This window comes from Miniopterus natalensis, chromosome 1 (genome assembly GCF_054644295.1).
Source record: "Miniopterus natalensis isolate mMinNat1 chromosome 1, mMinNat1.hap1, whole genome shotgun sequence".
NCBI lineage: Eukaryota > Metazoa > Chordata > Mammalia > Chiroptera > Miniopteridae > Miniopterus > Miniopterus natalensis.
The window spans coordinates 61,435,669-61,456,569 of record NC_142081.1 but is presented as its reverse complement, the minus strand read 5'-3'; the positions used below and the strand labels follow the sequence as shown (position 1 = coordinate 61,456,569).

At 45.6% G+C, this 20,901-nt stretch overlaps 1 protein-coding gene across 1 annotated transcript in view; it reads right to left on the bottom strand.

Annotated features, from left to right (window-relative positions):
- Nucleotides 1-20,901, bottom strand: part of RASGRP1 (RAS guanyl releasing protein 1) — an 80,086-nt gene that overhangs the window by 9,053 nt on the left and 50,132 nt on the right. Inside the window, exons 4-15 of the mRNA XM_087815018.1 lie at nt 17,628-17,698; nt 16,260-16,391; nt 14,262-14,415; nt 11,066-11,239; nt 9,775-9,891; nt 7,379-7,654; nt 5,886-5,966; nt 4,488-4,592; nt 3,700-3,809; nt 2,834-2,978; nt 2,071-2,107; nt 1,201-1,353 (exon numbers count right to left, since the gene is read on the bottom strand). Of these exons, the coding sequence (XP_087671144.1) occupies nt 1,201-1,353; nt 2,071-2,107; nt 2,834-2,978; nt 3,700-3,809; nt 4,488-4,592; nt 5,886-5,966; nt 7,379-7,654; nt 9,775-9,891; nt 11,066-11,239; nt 14,262-14,415; nt 16,260-16,391; nt 17,628-17,698 (1,555 nt within the window). The remainder of the gene's footprint in view (nt 1-1,200; nt 1,354-2,070; nt 2,108-2,833; nt 2,979-3,699; nt 3,810-4,487; nt 4,593-5,885; nt 5,967-7,378; nt 7,655-9,774; nt 9,892-11,065; nt 11,240-14,261; nt 14,416-16,259; nt 16,392-17,627; nt 17,699-20,901) is intronic.

Sequence of the window (20,901 nt, the reverse complement as noted above, 5' to 3'; positions counted from 1 at the left end):
CAGATTGACACAGTTTCAAATGAGATCTTTCTTATTGTTACAGGAATTCCAGAGGCCCAAAGTGGACTCATTTTCAGTCACCCATTTAGGGGATGAAGAGGACTTTGCAGGCCAAACTATGGCCACTGGTATCAGGCTGTATTCACCCTGAGGAAAGGGCATCTTTTTCTGTTTGCACAAAGGTTGCCTAGAGGGTTTCTGTTTCTGCAGAAAAATGGAAGCCCCTGCCTCAGTGCTGTCATGTTTCATAAATACCTTCAGTAGACCCTGGGATTTGGTCCTGATACAGGGGGCCTTGAACAGCTGGTAGGAATTCTCTGTGGCACGTATTGCCCATTTGTACAATAGGCACAGCTTAACTGTGAGAGGGAAGTTCTAGCTTTGTGGAAGTGTATCAAAATCTATTGCCCTCCTTTGATACTGATTAGAAAAGGAGAGAGGAGTCATTCTGGTTTTCTTCTTAGAACCAACAGCCTGACCCAGGGCCAGCCTAGAAATTAACCAGAAGTAGTAAGTTCTTGGAGAAAGAGAGTAGGAGTGGACGAATTTGAGATGGGTAGTAGACTTTAAGATAGACAGCAGATCATCTGTTTACTGCTTTGCAAAGACAGCAGTAATTTTAAAGTATGCTTTCCTATTAGAATTTTACATATCTATTTCTGTTCCCCATCTTTGCGTTGGTATAGCCAAATGGCTTCTGGACAATGAAAGTTCTCTACTTAGCATTTGTAATGTGAATCAACAGTTGTAATATTAGAAACCTTTTAAGGATCCTAGTTTAATTTTTCCCTACAGGAACATAATTTAAATTAGCATTAAATATTTACCCAAATAAAGCCCAAAATTATACTGTTATTTAAATACCAGAACAAATTGTTATATTCACTCTAAAATAATTATACTTTCTTTTCTGGAGGCATAGGATGAGTATAGCCTTTTCCAGACTTCACAGTTAGACACCAGACCTCTGTGTTACTCTCTGCCACTTTCCTCCCATGAAAATTTGGATTTTATGTGACAGTTGTGCCCAAAGGTGATGTATAACTCTTAAAATACAGGGTGCATTGTATACAGGTGTGTCTTCCATAATGGGATTTGTGCTGGTTTCCATTAAGAGACAGATAAAAGTAATCTTTTCTCCCTGAAAACTTCACCCTTCTCATTGCACTTTCCAAATGAATGTTCCCAGTGCCTCCTTACTGTGGAGCAGATCTTTGGCTCCCAATGAGCAGAGGTTGAACGTTGGCCCCACAGAGGTGCTGTTCTCTGTGAGAGCTGCTGAGTTCTTGGCTCGCTTCTTGCACTCGAATACAACCAGGTCTTTGCATTGCTTGTGGCAGTTCATCCCGCAGTCTGTGGACAAGACACCTGGTCAGAAGGGCTTTCAGTTTCTTCCCTACGGTCTCAAAACTGCATTCTTACAGGGCCCTCTTGTCACACATGCCATCCTATCTTGTGGAGCTAGGACACCTAGCATTGCTAATGAACCCAGAATTCTCATTTGGTCAATCCTGGGTTGCACAGTTTTGTCGTAGCCCCTATCGTGAGTCTCAGAAGCATCATCTTTCTTTGGAGGGAAGACATGGTTCGGTTTTCCCACACATACTGCTTACTCTAAGGAGATCCTCTGCAGGCTCCCAGCTGTTAGGGCTTATTCTTCCTTCCCTGCAGTAAAAGGTCTCCTTTCCTTCATGAGGTATCTACTGATAAAATGGAAGCTGACAAGGGCCTTTGGCAGTCACTTCTGTTCCAAAAGTGATTCTATGCCTTTCATTGGGGATCCACCTCTCAAGGCCTTATGGGAGCATAACCTCCTGCCAGCCATCCCTATTTCCAAGGTGGAGAGAGGATTTTGTAAGGGGAAGCTGCATAACTGGTCACCCAGGCACTCCTCTCGTGTGGTGGCAGTCACACTCAGGGGTTCCCCTAGGAAAGCCAGTTTAAGGAGGAGGCTGTGCTGAGAAGCTGCGGGCTGAATGGACAACTACTATGAGTAAACAATGCTTTATTATAGGAGAACACCTAAGACCAGGGAAAACAATGCAGTCAACAGAGCTGCGCCTTACGTACCTTTACATCGATATCCTTGCTTGATCACGCCCCAGAGCTGTGAGACAAGATACGCCACACGTCACTCATCTATCTGGTAGGAGGCTAGGAGCTGACATCCACCCTTGATTTTCCCTCATTCTACTTTTCTACCTCAAGTGGGAGGGAAACTTCATTTCTCTCTCACATGTATTGTCCCTCCTGACCTTAAATTGAAAACAGGAAGGATTCGTGGTTATCAGTCACATGTTCTCAAGAAGCTCATAGGTTTTATGAGCCAGGCCTTCTCTAGGCCATAAGTTGAATCGTAGGACAAACTGTTCTAGGGACCCCAGACCAAGAACAAGTCTGGGGTGAGGGACTGGGTTTGGGAGGAAACTGCTGGTCAGGGTGGGACAGAGCACAGGCAGAACCCAGATGACTTCTTAAAGGTAGTTCCTTTTGAAGTGCGGAGGGGTGATGATGATGTTGCCTATTTATTTTTCCTAACATTTGGAACAGCATACGAATATATAATACTTAAAAATATATATACCGAATTTAATTCTTCCTTACCATTTGCCCAAGGCCTTGTACCAGAGGGAAAAATAAATCAGGAAGGAATGGGTAAAGATGAGGGCCAGTGAAGCCATACATTTGAGGACCTGGTTATTCTAGGTGTTTGCTTAGGCTCTAAGCTGGGATCACTTGATAGGGGTTGTGAGGTCTGTGCCTGTCTTAGTTATTTAACTTGTCTGATACTCCTCCCCAAGTTCAACCCTGAGGCACTCTAAGAAGAACTTACAAATCCAGCACAGTTGTCACAGAAAGTAGGCTTCAGGTAGGTTGTCTCTTGGAAGTTGTGAGGAAAGCCCAGGCCCAGCTTGGAGTAGATTGAGCTGGCCCTCATGAAGTAGGCCGTGATCTCTTCCCTGCTGATGAGGCCTTCCCTGCAGTGGACCACAGACCAGGATGTGAGGGGGATCAAGGGTGGCTTCCAACCCTAGAAGTTCACCTTTCTTTTCATCCCTGAATGTTAGTACAGGAGGTGTTACCTGGTCATTGCTGCCATGAGCCCTCCTCTTAATCATACACGAATAGCTTGTAATAAGTAGTCGAGACAGCATTACTCATTTTTATAGAGTTCTTTGGCTAACCTAGGTTTTCCCAACTAATTTAACCACTATCTACAAGACTTAAAAAAGAAATGATGGAAAAATTGTGTGTATAGGGAGAAAAATACCTTATGATGCAGTTTCTGACTTCAGAAAGTACATAATACATACCTGGAACCCACCAACCATATATTTGGTTTTATATAGAGAATGAAGATAAAACTTATATAACCTTGCAAAAAGTAAATACGCAGGTTATTAATAAATATTAGTTTCTCATATAATCTGTAAGGACAAAACAAGAAGGAAGACTAAACTTTTAAAATTTCATAGCTGACTATTCCTAAACTGGCTTCATGGTCTCTTGTGGTCTAAACCAAAGCCAGGTAGGCATTCATTTGATGATTGCTCTCTCAGCCCCAATATCTTAGCCCTAGTATTCATTAAGTGATCAGAGCAGCAGCACATCCAAGTTTATAAGTTCTTCTAGTGACACACCACACACTGCTTTTACCAAAGGACTCATAACCACATGTTCCCCTATGCAAGCCCTCACCTGTCTTTGTCCATCACACAGAATGAAAATGGAAAACTTGCAGCAATTTTTTCAAATTCTTCCTGAGAAATGTATCCATCTTGGTCATGATCATAGTTCTTGAAGACAGACTGTGAAAAAAGGAAACCAATCATTTCTTCCTTTAGATAAACGACAAAGGGGTTAAGAATGAGAGGAACAAGGGAACATGCTTGCGAAGCTGCTGCAACGATGCGTGGTCACATCTGGGCGTGGCCAGGTGCTTTCGATGCATTAGCATACCGTTACTCCGCCACCTTGGCTAGTGTGCTCCTCGCTCATGCCCAGAGGATGCTCTCCCTCCGCTCTGCCCTTCACTGCTGGGCTCAGATGGCACCTTCTCTGAAGCTTTAGCTCCACTGGAAGTGCACCTTCCCCATTCTTGTCCTCAGCTGCTCATTGTCCTGTCACTTTCTGGCTCACTCTTTTCTGTTGTTATGCTGGAATGGTCTGAATCAAGTACTGCCAAGATTTTCAGATTCTCATTACCTTTTACTCAAACCTTTTCCAACACCTTCTGCCCCCAAATCAACTGGCAACCTTTAAATATATACTGTCCTCCTAGGTCTTTAAGAGGAGGCTCACCTCCCCCCATCTAAGGCCAAAATGTGTTGGCACAATGTAACTCCTGGACGGTTCTAGAGCCACAATATGAGAAACGTGGTTCCCTGTGCTCACATAGGAGTGAGTTTCAAGTTTCTCACCCTGTTTCTACTGCTGCACCCCCTCCCCTTCTCCCGACATAGAAAACGAAGCCTGGCTGTACTTACATCCACCATCCGCTGGACGTGTTTGCTTATAGTCTTTGGGTCCGGTTTGGGAGACACTCCAGAGGCCCAGTCCACTACTACTGGTGGCTTTGAAGGTGTTAGTGGCTAAAATGAAATAAACAGACATCCCCGTGACAAATGCAATATAATCCACAGCTCCTTCCTTTCTCACTACCTGAGGGCTGCGGACAACCCCCAACTATGTGCTGTGGCAAGGAGCAGAGAGCCCACACCCTGAAATTTAGAACGGTAATCCTAGCTAACACGAGCACTGTGTCTTCCTGTTTACAAAATGTTGCTCACATACATTATCTCCATCTACAGATAAAGTTCTCAACCTACCTTTGTTTCAATTCCCTCTCTTCAAACCTTTGTCAAAGCTACCAACAAAGAGTAAAGAGGGTCACTTAAACTCCCTCTCTGTTCTCTCTCACTATTTGAGGCGGAAAATAGCTAAAAGGCAGGAAGACACATAAGAAAAATCCGAGGCCTAGACAAGCTGAGATGGAACCCACTCTTAAGTATTTAAGACTTGGCCCAAATTGAAATGTCTTCTAAAAACAAGAAGGTACCCTTTCCATTGAAATGCCTTCTAACATTCTGAAAATGGGATCTATCAAATATTTTCAGTGAACATCTTCCATTACAGTAGGAAGGTAGAACTTGATCTTCGGTATAGACAATGAAATTTAGCCACCTGAACAGGTAAGCTGAATTTCACATGTCCAGGCAACTCCCTTCCCTTGAGTACCACTTATTTTGGGGCTGGGAAGCTTCTCAGGACACTGTGGGGAAGTATTGGTCATTTAGAAGGTAGATGGGTAATTAAACCTGCCTGTAGGGAACCGGGGCCAGGTATCCTGTGATGTTCTGACTGCAGCTCGAGGACCGTGCTGTTTGTGGTCCTCTCTGCACAGGGGGTCAAAGGACTTAATAGCCTGCTCTTTCTGACCCAGGGACTGTAGCACAATGGGGCTGCTCTATCTACCAAGCTGGAAATCCTCTGAAGTTAGCTTCTGATAGTGTGCATATTGCTCGCATTTTCATCAACAAATCACAGAAGGGACACTAATGTGGGGACACTTTATAGTAAATAGGAGGGGGAGGTACTGGCCCACAGTACTCTCTCCCATCTCTAATGTAAACCACTGACTCCACCACTCATTCATGCTCTCACGACATTTAGTTAGTTACGGTTCACACATCAGTTACCCCTTCAAAAAGACTAGGCTCTTTGGTGAGGAACTGTTCCTCACACAAATGTTGAAGCTTTCTCTGTTCCTAGCATAAGGCTGGGCACACAGTAGAAACATAATACTCTTATGAAACTGAACTGAAAGTCTGTTCCTTCAGATGAATACACCTGTTACCTGCAAGAATCATAATAGGAAAACTCACTGGAGCTCTGTGGTTCCTTGGTTCCCGGGCATAGGAAAGCTCATAGATTTCATCTTCAGTGTAGTAGAGATCTAGGGATAACTGTGGATCAAAACAACAGGGTTAACTGTTAGGATGCTAGATTTCTTTCTTGGTTCTTCCTTACCAGTGGTGTACTCTTCTAGGCTCTTAGTAGTTTTTTTTAAAATTCGCAATAGGGCCAACATTCTTAATTGTTAAAATGTTTTTAAATTTTGGAGAAGTCTCAAGATGGTCTCACTTAAACTACAGTTTAATCTCTAAGCCTTTATGAGGACTTTAGGCCCTATGTGGTCAAAAGGTCCACACTTCACTTGTTCTATCCCCGAGCAGAGAGATGATCTGAAAGAATAGTTTGCATGGCCTGATACTATAAAAACTTGATTATCGCACCAGAACCCAGTTTAAATAATGGTATTATTAAACAATATTAAGAGTTAATAAATTCCACATATATATTAGAACTACAACATTTTAGAGGAGAGAGGTCTTACAAATAATCTTGTTCTGAACCTATAATCTATGGATGGGCTTCAGGAGGTTCAGAACTCAAAAGTATCTGTCTTATGTATATTTTTCTGGGATGAATGTTAAGCTTTCATCAGAGGATTTGTGATCCCCCAAAGTTAAGATTCTGTACATCTTTCCACAGATGATGGTGTGTAAGGCCAAGACCAAGGCTGCCTGGCCATTAGAGAAAGGGCTAGGATTAGACACCAGCTGGATGCAAAGCCCGGGGCTCTATCAGAATCATCCTGTGAGGTAGGAAGAAGCTATACTTACTCCATTCTGCAAAAAAAGCACATTAAAGACTGTATAACTTCAGAACTGAAAGAGAAGTTTGAAGTTAGCTTCTAGACGAATCCTTCTGGTTTTACAGAGGAGGAAACGGGGCTTAGAGTTATATGCCCGCAGTCACACAGCTGGTGAGCTGCAGAACTGCAGGTCTGGAAGGCAGTCATCTGATCCCCCTGCACTCAAAGTTCAAGTCCTGGTCCCTGCACTACTGAAGTGTTCACTTCCCCTTGACTTGAATACCTCCAGGAACAGGAATCCAAATAATGAACCTGTTTTTTTTTCTCACTCGTTGCTTGTCCTTTTTTATGAGAACACACAGTCTCCATCTCTTACCAAGCCCGTGTCCTGATCTGCTCTCAGCTCCTCCCACAGAGCTTAGGACTGACTGCTTCTGCAGGAAGAGGGGAACACTCCTAGGAGTTGGAAGGGCATACTGCTGAAGAGGACAGCTGCTGGGGTCCTAATCCCTGGGTCTGAACCCAGACTCTACTGCTTATTAATGTCTAGTCCTCTGGACAATTATGTCTTTGTGCCTCCATATCCCCATCCATAAAAAGGGTAATAGCAGTATCTACTTCCTAGTTTGTATGAGGATTAACTGAGCTAATATTTGGTAAGGTGCAGAGAGTGGTGCCTGACACCCAGTGCTTATTTATCGTCTCCCAGGTGAGCCTCACCGTCAGCAGGTGCACCAAGTCCTTGTTGGCCTCCAAGGGCGGGGCCACCTCCTGCAGCTGGACCAGTTCATTGATATGATTGTAAAGGGCCAGCAGCTTGTGGACGTTCACCTTCCCATCCTCCAGGTAGTCAGGCATGGCTTCATACAGGGAGATGAGGTCCTTGAGATGCACCCCCAGGATGGGGATCTTGAAGTGGGTACACTCCCCATAGGCTCGCCGGTAGTTGTCATAATTTCTACAGGAGGACAGCAGTTCTGTCATCTCACCCAGGACCTGAAAAGCAGAAGAGGAGACCCAATCACCGCACTTGTCAGGCAAGTTTTACTGTCTGTAGTGGCCACCTTGTCTGCTTTCAGCCTCCACCATGATTGGACCCCATCCCTAATCTGTTGGGCAGGGGTGCTTCATCTAGAAGGTACAGATCATGATCCCAAATGAACACTCCAGCTTATGGCACAGAGTGCAGTTACAAACACAGGTGTGCTTTACTTGATTCTACTACACAACTGGAAAATTTTAAATGTCTTATCTTTTTTACACTAAAGTTTTTTCTTAAAAAATAAGCACCTGATATAAAAATCAAAAAGGTACAAGAGTACACAGTGACTAATGTGTCCCTCTGACCTCTGTCCCCAGTGTCTTGGGTCCTAGAGACACCACATTCCTTAGCATTTGGAATGTGGGATTAGAAGTGCTGAGGGTGCTGGCATGGGGGAAAGCAAGCAGAGCTTTGTTCTGCATGCTGCGCTCTGTGGGCCTTCTCTCATGACTCAACACAGGCCTAAGTCTAGGAAGCAGGTGACATTCCATTCACTGACTGAAACCCTGACCTGGAGAGAATGAATAGAGCAGACCAATTCCCAGCAGAGGATGGGGCAGAGGCCCCGTCCCACCCTGGGCCCTGGAAGGGGCAGGGCTGCTCACCACAAAACGGGAACAACCAGATCTGGGGTTCTTTCCAAACACCCTGGCTCAGGTCAGCCAGCGGCTCACAGAACCCCACTCCCCATGTACTGACCAGCTTTCTCAGAAGACTGTCTGCCAATCATGTTACAACACAAAATTACCATTGTTAACACTGTGCCGGAAATTCTTTTAATAAAATTGTGGCCTAAGAAGAGCCTGAGGTTCCAGAGTTAGCCCCACTCAGTCACTCTGAGCTGGAGAGCGCCCCCTCCTCATACACCCTTAGCAAACAGTGCTGGGGAGTGTGAGTGAGTAGGGAAGGTGCTCAAAGATGAGACTAACAGCAAAAAATAATGTTTCTGTTCTTAGAAGGTGAAATAAATGATGGGGGGACACTTGCTTTAATGCTAGACTTAACTAATTCATTCTGCACACCACCCAGAGGGGCAGCAGCTACAGACAAGGAAACACTGGTATTGGGGACCCCGAGCGGGAGAGGAGCGAGCTGTATCTTATAAGTGAGATGACACGAAGGCACATAATCTCTGTGACTACCTCCTTCTGTCACCTCTGTGACATGGGCAATCTATTCGGCTGTCCTGCCTGGTCTCAGAAGAACTATTACAGAACTACTAGAGAATTATGAGGTGCCCAGACCACTGGGAGGAGTGGGTCATTTTCCTCGGAGCCGAGCCCTGTGAGAGCAGGGATGGTTGATTAGAGGCTCCCCAAAGAAGGCTGCACACCTGGGAAAATGGATGGGATAACGAGGCACAGAGGTCTCTCCCTAAGAAGGGAGTCTCTGTGCCAGCTTGGGAGGATTGGGCTTTGAGATTAGGAAGGGAGAGCTGGTCCTCTTACATGAGATGAAAATGCTCAGAGCAGTCATGTAATACATACCACACACATCTGCACTGATATTTCCCATATACCATAGTGTTTATACCAGTCTTACGTTATAAAGTATTAAAGTCAATTCTGTAAAATCTAATTAAGAATGTAGGAAAATACATAGGATATTTAAGAAAAATATTCCTTAATGGAAACAAAATAGCACCTGAAAAGCTCATTTCCAATTATCTGGGAAAATTCTGCTATCCAGAATGTTACTCTCCTAGGGATCTGGAGAGCAAGGGTTTCATGTGTCACTGTACGAGTGCACTTGACATGCAGACTGGTCCACTGTTCCTTTGAGGAAAACATTCTGAGCAAGGGAGTATGGCACATGAGCCTGGGAAGGAGGCACACATGACTCTATCTGACCAGCAGGGACATGTGCAGTGAAACAGGAAGACTGAATCACAGCCACTCTCGGATCTGTGACACCCCCACCCTGCGGGTTTTCTTGGGGTTTGCCCCCTTGGTATTGCCTGGTTGACGGGATGGTGTGGTTCGCACATGCTCCCTGGGTTACTCCCTCAAGGAGGAAAGGTTGACACTGGCCCTAGGAATGTGCTAGGAGCTTCAGGAGAGAAAGTGGCACTGACCTTATTGATTTCGTGTGGGACGTGTGAACTGGTCTCCTTGAGCCTGGAGATGGAGCTGTGACACAGGCCGCCTATCACAGCCATCAGAGTATTGAAGTTCTGGAGTTGGTGGAGTTTCTGCAACACACAAAACACGTAAGAAGAGTCACTGACCATGTCAGTCACACGCACGCTCAGAGGCTGCCTCCCGTCTCGGTGCCCTGTCTTCCTTACACTGGTTAAGCACTAGTGATTGGTGTTACAATTTTCTGTTCATGTCCCCCCTTAGGCTTAACTCCAGACCAGGAGATCCCAAGTCTAGCAAGGCGTCATGTCTCCCTCCCTCTGTGCTGCTGGTCAGCAGACCACCATCTAGACCAGCAGTTTCTAAGAAGCACCCAAAGTGCTTGTTTAACCCAAAAATCTCTGCCCAGATATTCTGATTGCCCGGATCTGGGGTTGAGCTTAGTGATCTGTGCTTTTAATAGAGATTTAGTTAATATCGGAGCAAGCAGTACATGTATGAAACTTTGAGAAACACTGGTCTCAAACACTGGTTTCTCTTTGAGAAACTAGACCACCTAGAACTGGGAAATGTATCATTAAGCATAATATTACATATCTTCCACACCAAATTAACCAGGCTTTTGTGTTTTTGAGGACAAGGGCTGTCTTATTCTCCTGGACAGTGCCAGTGCCTATATAGGTCAGTAATTGGGACAGAGATGCTAGAATCTGGGGAATTTCATATGTGTTCACAGTACTGTAGGTCCTCGAATAACATCGTTTCAGTCAATGTCTTTTCATCATAAGGTTAATGAGATGCCTGACTCTTGTTTATATCAATTAGCCTATTAAAACTGGTTTCATTATGTCACAGACCTCTTGATGGCATTAAGTGAGGAATTACTGTAGCATTTCCTCTTATCAAATGCTTACATGCTGCCCCTCAAACACTAAACTCAGACATTTAACACGGCATGGGCCCAAAGACCTGACAACTCCAGCCCCAGGAAAACTTGGTCTTGCCCTCTCCTTTGTTACGTGGGCCAGATTTGAGAAAACAGCGTAGGCTGGTAAGTACCTTCTAAGAAATATTAAAGATCTAAACAGATCCAAAACCATATCCTGACCCGAGGAGGCCCTCTCCATAGTGCCCTTCTGCGGGAAATAGAAAAGTATCCACATCTGGACCTCAGGACAGTTCAAGGCCCACCAACCGCACCGTTGCTCAGGAGGGAAAAGACGTGGCTGCAGGAAGAGGGGCTAATTCCCCTCGTAGCCCAGTCCATACCCTTCCTCCGCCACTCACCTGGGCCACCTGGATGAACTTGATGAAGACTTCGGCTCTGAGCTGCGGGGTGGGGCGGCTGAGCACCATCAGCTGCACCCACTGCGAGATGCCGTTGCACAGGGCTATGGACCGCTCCATGGTGGGGTTCTCCTTCACGCAGCTGTTCACCAGGTAATTCTGATAGTCGGAGAACTGGGGGGGAAGGAACCCATCAGGACTGCTGCTCTGGTGTTCTGGGAGATCCCAGGGGCAGGGTCACCTCTGTTCAGTTGATGGCTTGGAACTGCTGTGGGCCAGAGGAGCTCTTGGCCCCCCTCTCCTGTGTCCTCTACTTGACTGCGAAAACGTGGGAAGGAAACCTTCTACCCACAGCACCGTCTCTACACCAAAAGTCATTAGGCACAAGTGGATGTGTACCAGGTAATTCAACACACTAGTTAATTCAAATTGTATTTGGGTAGATATTGGTACTTCTAAATTCTAAAGAATACAGAAGAAAAACCTCAGTCCTAATTCCACCTCTGTGGCTGAAGTTAAGGGGAAAAAAGGAATTCGTAAGACTCTCCTCCCTGCCCCCACCCCGATGCTCTCCATCTCCCTCCCTCCCTTTCTCCCCCAGCTGTTTCCATGCCTTAAGCATGGGATGATAAATCTGCTCTATCTAGCACATGAAATTGTTATGAAGATCAAACATGATAAGGTGTGAAACTACTTTAACTTTTCAAAGTGCTACATAAATGTGAGGTGGTGCTCACAGGATAATTATCACCTTCGAGCTAAAACAAACCTGTGTGAGTTTACTTTGAACTCGAACAGAGGCCAGGTGAGCTGGGTACATGAAACCTGGTTAGCTAATTCTGTGACCAGAGTTTCCCAACTAGACAATAGCCCTGACTATGGTTGACAGTTGAACAGCATATGGGAAGGTCCCGGAAGGTCGCTATAGAAGCGATGACTGTAGCAGTCATCCCTACCCCAAACAATCCTGCTCAGGTAGGATAACCAACAGGAGGTGCCAGCTCCCCGCCCCAGCTGCTTCGGAAGGTCCTGGTGCTGCTCGCCAGGTGCGTCCAGCTCTTCGCTCCTGAACTCACCCTCTGAAGTCAGGTGTGACCGTGTATGTAGCACAGCTCAGCCAGCAGCATTTAAGTGGAAATGATGTGACTTTTGAGGGAGATATGAGAGCCACTGAATTATCTGCCACGTTGCCCTTCCACCGCTGCAGGGAGTGTGGAAGCTGTGTAAAGACAAGCCTCCCGCATCCCGTCCCCGAGCGGCTGTGATCGGCAGGGGCCTCTGCTGACCCATGTCTGATGTGTAGCGTGAGTGAGAGACACTCTTTTGCTTTGTGGGGCCACTGAGATTGTGGGGGAGGAGCTGGGGGGGACTTCAGTATACATACTTCAGTCCTGCCTGCCTGGGAATACACTGATGAGAGAAACTCACAACCTAAATAAAATAAATGCAAATTAACTGAGCCCCATTTCACTGTGCTGGGATTACTCACGGGGAGAAAACTGAGTAGGGCCAAAACCACTGCTTAGGAGAGACACACAGAGCAAAAATACTGGCTCTTACAGAAAATTCCCATGACTCATTCCAGTGAATTCATTTATATACCCCCCTTCCCCTATAAATATAACACTGAATTCACTTGTTTTTTAAAAGAATTATCTCAGTAATCTCACCACACCCCCCCTCCCGCAAAGTAGTATAATAAACAGAAAATACCAAGTGCCATCAATTCACAGCAGGGAGACACTTCCCTCTGATCTCACGATGGAGGGAAAATTATTGTTTGGGAAAACTAGAACTGTGGAGGGAAAAGAAAATGTCCCCCAAGCAGCCATCCTCTATGAGGTCACTATACCATTCAAAAGTAATGAGGGTTCCCAATGCTTTCTTTTGTAAACAGAGCACCGCCTCAACCCTAGGGAGCACAGGCTCAGAGTCCCTGTTCTACGCGGATTTTCTACTCCTGCCTCCGCTGGGCTGAGCACTGGCATCAGGCAGACATCCCCGGCTGACCAAGCAGCCTTGCCAGCTGGGCCCAGCACAGCTCAGATTTTCACTGTGATAAATTGCTCCCTTCAGCATCCCTCCCGTGACAGGGGAAGGTACTGCCAAATGGAAACTCCCCAGGCGGAGCCTCCCAGCCGGGTCCTGTGGTTCTGTCTGAGGGGCGCCAGTGAGGGGACTGAGGGGCTAGTGCAGATTAACGCTTCGAGACTTATCTCCAAATGGGAGCTGGGGGTTTCCTGGCTGGCTGGGCAAACAGCTGTGCAAAAACAGATGCCAGCATTATGGGAGAAAGGCTGAAATAACTTCTGTCACCTGGTTTGCAGGACTCCTTTCAAACAGAACCAGGCTCAGTACATTGGTGCTGAATGACAGAGACAGGCATGTAATTCCAGCCCCGGCTCTTAATCTCATAAACTGTGTGACCTTGTCGAGCCACCCCTCTGGGCCTCCATTCCCTCATCCGGGGAATACTGGCCATTCTAAGAAATGCATCCAGCAACTAGGCAATCTCCATTTCTAGAGCAAAGCTGAAGACTATTTTTCAGTAGGGGCAGGGGCTGAGTGAAGGTATCCCTTCCCAGGAAAGCAAGTGGCCAGTGAGGGTCTGTCTGCGAGCCTCTGACGTGTTGACAAGTTCTCTTGTATGGAACAGTGTTCTTTGGCATCATGTATGGAGATTGAAGGAGCAAGTTTGGGTCAGCATAGTTTATCTTTAGAATCATTGGCAATGGCTGGGCCATGTCAGCACCTTCATGGATTTAGGTATATTCTGGGCTGGACCAGTAACGTCTACTTTATTTGGGCATGTCCCAGAGCCGTTCAAAACCTGCCCTAGAATGAACTCAGTCTTAGAAGACACAGCTCCATTTTTGGGAGGGAGGAAAATTAAGAAACAAAATTTCTGGCAACCTAATGACTACCGGGAGTAAAAAGTGTGTGTGTGTGTGTACACTTGCGTATGCATGTGCCCGCTGCGTTGTCACTTGAGCGCAGGGTGGGGCAGGCATGGAGGATGGGGGGAAGGACAGCGCCCCAGGAACTCAGAGCGCACTGCTTCCCCCACGGCGCAGGTGACAGGAGGCCCGCTGCCCTGAGGGGGCCTCTGGGGCTGGGTGGTGAGCAGGCTGCTGAATTTCTCTGCTTATGTTCAGAAATACTGCAGGGAAGTGCTTCCCCCGCCCCCGGTACATACGGATATCCTCCGGAAGGACTTGAACTCAAGGTAGGTGAGGTGCTCCGACAACTCTTCTGGCTCCAGGTGGTCAAAGAGCAGGGAGACTTTCCTTTTCTTGCTGGTGTTGGATTTTATCCTTTGAGTGAGTTTCCTGGACCAGTCGCGGGCATTGCTTTTGTGGTTAAATGTGCAAGACAGAAGATGGGGAAAAAGAATAAATTGAAATTGCTTTTGAATGCAAGTAAGCCCATTAACGTTTCACACAAGAATATGCAAGGAACCATTAGTTCACTTTCCTTGGCCAAAACAATGCATTAACAGAGCTTTCCCAAGTAGATTTTCCCATGGCAGCAACTAGGCGGCCTTGCTGGTTTCCTGTGAACCTTTTGAACGCTCCATAGGAATTGGGGACTCTTTTAAGGCCTTGGGAAGGACAGGGTCTCAAGCACTGGCCACCGTTTTCTGGTCTTTGGCCCCAGCTCCTTCCTCTAGGCCCTGGCACCTCTGCTCTCTCCATGCCTACTCTGTGTCCCTTCCTTCTATAAGGGTGCAGGGACTCTCCAACTGGTTAGAAATCTCAAGGTAGGAGGGTAGTTTTCATTTCAGAAGAGCACAGAGAGCCACGGAGAGGAGATGTCATGCTGCAGGGAATCATGGGTAGGAACATGTGGTCACTGTGAGCAGACTGGTGGATTTTCCTCCATGTCCCCAGCTGGTGTAGCTGATGTCCCCAAGGAGGCCTAGTCAACCCTGGAGTGCCCACCCCAACACCATTTTCTTGAAGCCAACCCATATGTTTCTGATTTAGTTTCAATTTCCTACACTAAGGAAGCAAAGGGAAAAGGTCATTTTGTGAGGAGCAGGTTACAGATCTGTTTCCCAAACTGGAGTTCCTGAGAACCTTGTCTCTCTACAGAGGGGTATGTGGTCAGATGAGTTTGGCAAATGCTACAAATTCTGTCTAGCCCCCTTGGCCAATGAGCATATTAGACTCTGAGATGCACTGCAAGTTTAACTCACTATTTCTCAAATATATCTGGTCGGGCACTATCCCATTGACTAATTCCTAAAGAATAGACTAGGAAATATTAGTAGAAGGAAGTCACCAAGGGACAAGATTTGGATTAGAGAACTGCCCTGGGGCCTAGATTCTGCATCTTTAAAATGAGGAAATTGTTACTTGAAAATCTCTTTTATCTTTTGAGTTGTATTATTCTAAGTAGGGAGGCACAGAGAAAGAATCCAAACTGACAGATCCGTTTATTTGGGACTATGATATGCCATTTTTAGTCATTTCTACATGGCTATGACCTAGTGCCCTGAGCTTCCGCTCTGCCACTAACTTAGCTGGCTGTGTGACCCAGACGGGCCAGGTAGCCTTGCTGAGCCTCAGCTTCCCAGAATGCTGGATGAAATTATTTCTAGAATTTGTTTCAGTTCTAGAATTCTATATCCTAGGGATCTGCACCCTGTGAACATCTTAGCATGCAATGTGTGCACCCTCCCCTCCCAAATTAGGAAAGTATTCATTTTTCAGAGTGGGCTAGCCTCGCTAAATATGACATCCCAGGAGTAATGTGAAATATTGCTGAGCTTTCTGCAAGCTCCTGAGGTCTGAGTGTCTTTATAGACTCCGCATGTGTTACACGCCCTCTGCTCAGTACACTGTTGGCAGTCCCTTCCTCATTTTCAAGCTCGGGGGCCTCCAGGCATTAGCTGCTGAGTTTAGTCACTGAGCTTTCAGTTTCTCATGCTCTGGACACATTTTAGTCAATACCCTGCTACCTGATTTCCTTTTGACTGGGTCTTACATCTTTTCTGCTCGTGAATATTAGTCACCCACAGCTTTATCGCCAGGGACTTCTCTGCTTGCTTGTCAAATGTCAAGCTTTTCACTTTGGTGAGGTGATTTCAACCTGCCCATGGAGGGGCTTCTCCCAGCGGCAACAGAGCAGCAGTCACAGCTGGGAGTCCGAGCCCAGCGGAGCAGAGATTCGTCCAAACCTGGACACTCACATTTGAGTTGTGTCGATCAGGCGGCAGTGCAGCTCCTCCCCGTGGGCTTTCACCAGTTCCTGGAACTCCTCCATAGTGTTTGTCAGGCTGGCATCCATTTTAAACATGGTCCAGAATTCTGTTGTCCAGTACCTGCAAGGTGGGAGTTAGAAATCAATCCAAAACTGGCCCAGCCAGTGTGGCTCAATTTCTTGAGCAGTGTCCCAGGCACCAAGAGGTCAGAGGTTTGATTCCTGGCCAGGGCACATGCCCAGGACTGCGAGCTCGATTCCCAGTAGGGGCCGGGAAGGAGGCAGCCTCTCCCACTCTCTCAAATCAATAAAAACATATTTAAAAAAAAATAAAAAAAATCCAAAACTGAAGGAAAGGACTCACTTTGGTGGGTTCTTCCCACAGAGAAGACTGAGAAAAAGACAGAGGCTGGTGTGCCCTTCTCTATTCCTGGGAACAAAGAATATAGATTCTACATACACAGAAGGAGCCAGGGTGAAGGTGGGGGGAAGAAAACCACCTGTCCACAGCCCTCTGCCCCTCCACGTGTTAAAAGTTTCGGTAGGACAAGGTGTATCGTAACCAAAGGAGTCATGAGAGAGATTTAGGCACAGCCATGTGTACCAGAGATAATTATAAATAAGATAACTACAGACAAACCAGTGTCCCAAGATGGGGCAACTTATCTGTAAATTACATTAATCATATCTTAGACTGTTATATGACCATTAGAAATAATAGTGTGCTGAAGGCCTGGGGGGGGGGTAGGGGCAGGGTGGAAGGGGTCAATGGGGAAAAAAAGGGGACATCTGTAATTCTTTCAACAATAAAGATAAATTTTTAAAAAAATATTATTTACCAAAGTTTTTAATGACTAGTTTTCAATGATAATAAAGTTAAGTGATAACTAGAGGACATAAAACTTTATATGCGTTGTGATCTCAACTATGTTTAAAAAATCTTGGAAAAAAGACAAAGGAAATATACCAAAATAGATAGTTGGATATGAGTGATTATTCCTATAGTTATATTCTTTTCTGTACTTTCAAAATGCACTACTAATATGAGCTGTATTACCTTTATAATTCGGACTGAAAACAAACAAGATAACTTCACCTCATGTCGTTTGATACCAAAATGCTGAAAGACTGAGGAAAACACTAGTATAGAACATTAAGCTCAGGAACACCAGAAAAAACGGACTGAGCTCTACTTCCTTTAACGGCTGCCCAGCCCAGCTGCCAGAGGTGGTCTCTAGAAAGACGGTCAGGCAGGGAAAGGCAGGGGGGCTGAGCGATGAACGAGAGTCGCCCCGCTTCAGTCTTTCATTTCAGCCCACTCCACAGTCACAGTCCCAAGTGCAAGCAGACACGTTACCTTACAAAGTAGCAGATCTTCAGGCACAGCCCTGGGGACTTCTTTGCCAACGCATCCTTATAGGTGGGCCGTGGTTAAGGGAAATGGAGTCTCTGTTACAGAAACCAACCCCCTCCCAAAATAAATTTTTTTAAATGAAATGTTTTCTTCTCTCTCTGGCCATAGGTAGAAACCAGCTCGGTGTGTGCCGCTATGTGCTATTATCACCTAGACGGGTGACATGGTGACCTTCCATCCGGCTCCCACTGAGATGGCTACAGGAGTCCTCTGCAGAAGGAGAGCCAGGGAGTCCACGCGAGGAAGCCCCGGCACAGGGGACCTGGGAGGAGGGAAGCAGCGGCAAAGGACCTCCTGCCCAGGCCCATGCCCATGCCCAGGCCCAGGCCCAGGCCCAGGCCCAGGCCCAGGCCCGCAGTCAGGCGCCCAGCCAGTAGACACGTTAAAGAGACCAGCCCCTTCTTGTCTTTTGAAATGTTTCCAGTAACTGATAAACAGTTTGCGCAGCGAATTAGAGAAGATGGGGAAGGAATAAATGCTCAGGCACACTGTCATGCCAATAAGATGAAAATGATAATACACGCCTAGAGGATGTCAGTGGGTTGACCTTGTAAGCTGTGATGGCAAGTCAGACAGAGCCACGTCAACATCCCATGAGAATGGTGCCATCCTCAGAATATGAAAGAATATCAAGATTCCAGCGAGTTCACCTGTTAGAGACCAGTGAGTGTCAACCTTTCTCATCTCATGGCACAAACTAATTACTAAAATTCTGCGACACACGCCAAAAAATATATTTTTTGCCACTCTGACAAAAAAGAAAGGTATAATTTTGATTTATTTACACCAGATGGCTATTGTGTTGGCTTTGTCATTTTTTAATTTGACAATCTAAAGGAAAAGAGGTCAGTGCCCCTGACTAAATAGTCAGGTGTTGCATATTTTAAACATTCTTGTGGCACCCCGGTTGAAAATCGCTGCCTAGAGCTATACAGAAAGAATATTCACTTAAGAGTAAAAGAACCCCAAATCTGATCCAGTGATGAATCTGGTGGCAGTACCATCTTCTGTACACAGAACGAGCAATGAGGCCATGTGGGCTGTGTGCCCTGCAGGGCTCTGCCCTTTTCTCTTCTAAAAACTTGTGCCACAGTAACTGCAATACCGGTCTCAGTGAATTGCAGCTGGGCCCGAGATGAATCCAGGGAGAAGCTGGCAGAGGTCTCAGCTAGGACAGGAGCAGTCTTTCCTCAGTGGGTGCGCGTATTGTAACACCTGGGAAATTCAGAGTTCAATATAGCAAAGTAAAAGACATTATTGATGTTTTTATTAGGAAGGCATCTGTGCATTTTGAGATTTTATATGCCTGTAAAGTTCAAGAGTATATTAGAATGATAGCCTTGAATCTTCAATTTGGAATATGTAATTAAGTGCTTTAGACTTGTGGTTTTAGATTGAAATCTTATTAAGTTTATGCATCGCTTTGGAACATCTAAGATAATGTTAGCTTTCCTGTTTACAACTTTAATCTACTGAGTTATAAAAACTATTTCAAACTCAGGAAGGCCTCTGAAGTATTTTTTTAAAAAATAATCTAAGATGTAAAATTAATAATTGTCTAAAATCACTGGAAGTAAATAATTAGCATGACCCAAATTAACCAAAAATTTTTCAAGGCCCCTTAAAAACGTTTGGTGGAACATGAGAGAATTACAGAAAGAGGAAGATTTGCGAGCTAAACTTGAACCCCTAAAGGAAAACTATGGTTGTGAAATTTGTACTTTCAATAAAATAACTTTAATTTTAAAAACATATTTTAATGGATTTACCACTTATAAAATCTGTCCTTGAGGGCACCAAAACAAAAACAAAACCACACCCACATCAACAAATATATTCAAAATAAAAATAAGGCCAGCCAACTGGCAAACTTCATGCAGTAACAGGTTCTGACACGTGTCTTTCTTTGGGCACAAAAGCCAGGAGTGAACATGAGACGACTTATGTATCTTTATGCCACATCGTGAAGAAAATGCACCTCCTGAATGCAAAGAGATTCAAGCATACGGCACATTTTAGATAAATAGGTCTTCGATTCTATATTTTTATTATTTGACTGACTTGTTGAAATTTTTATTCTTCCTTTTTAATGAGGAAGGCACAAAAGCCAATCTCTCTTAAAACAACTAAATGGACATAAAACTCGACGTGGTGCCCTCTGTGTGGAGTTTATCTTCCCCTGGGTGGCTTCTTACCCTTCTCCTCACATGTCCCCTCTGGCAGTGCCCGGTGGCTGAGCGAGGGAGCGGGGAGGTGTCCATGCAGAGCCGGCAGGTCTGCGTTCAAGCGGGCACGCAGATGCCAGGCAGGACGGCAGCGCCTCCCGAGGCCATCCGAGCCCCTGCGCACGGCGAAGGCAGCCCGCGGGGGGGAGGGCACCCCCTTTCTCACTAGAGGAGATGGAAGCCAAGGTCCCAACACAGGCCGGCAGTCAGGGCGTCTGCACAGCTAGCGCTGTCCCCAGGAAGGCCCGGGGCAGTTCTGACTGCGCTTTTCAGGCATATGAACTATTCGAAGCATGTTTTAAAATTCCTTTGTCTCTCTCTCTCTTTTTTTAACAATGGAAAAACAAGAAACCATCTGAGCTTATTTAACTAATAATTCTATTGCTTTCAAGTCAGAACAAGGAAACTAAGTGGGAAGAAAAAATCGTTTTGCCTTCAATGTTTAACCTGGGTTTCGATGACGGGATGTCTAACTTCACGTTCCCTTCTTAGAACCCCTGTCCCCCACCCCAGCCTGGAGCAAAGCCCAGATTTCTCACCTAAAGGTCCTGGCAGATGTAGAAAACATATCCCAATGTTTTGCACCCACAATAATGCAACATTCACTGAGCCCTTCCATGAGATGGCCACCAAGCTAAGTTCTAGAGAAACAAAGATAAATAATAAGCCTGAGGTTCCTGCCCTTGAGGGGACACACAGTCCAGTGGGGGAGACAACTTATAAATAGGTAAGTTACAATATGGGGTGTGTCTACATTTAAAAAACTACATTTTCTTAACTTGTAATTTTATTAATTTTTCAACACCCTTGCAAAATTCTATATTACTAACAGAAACGAAAGCAACTAGACACAAAGTTTTTGAGGTTTCTTTAAAACAGTCATCTATAAATACCAGAGCATGTAGGCATTACATGTCAAACCTTACAGACTGAAGTTTAGGGGGATCGATTCATTTAGCTAACAGAAAAAAACACCACACTTTCTGCAAAGA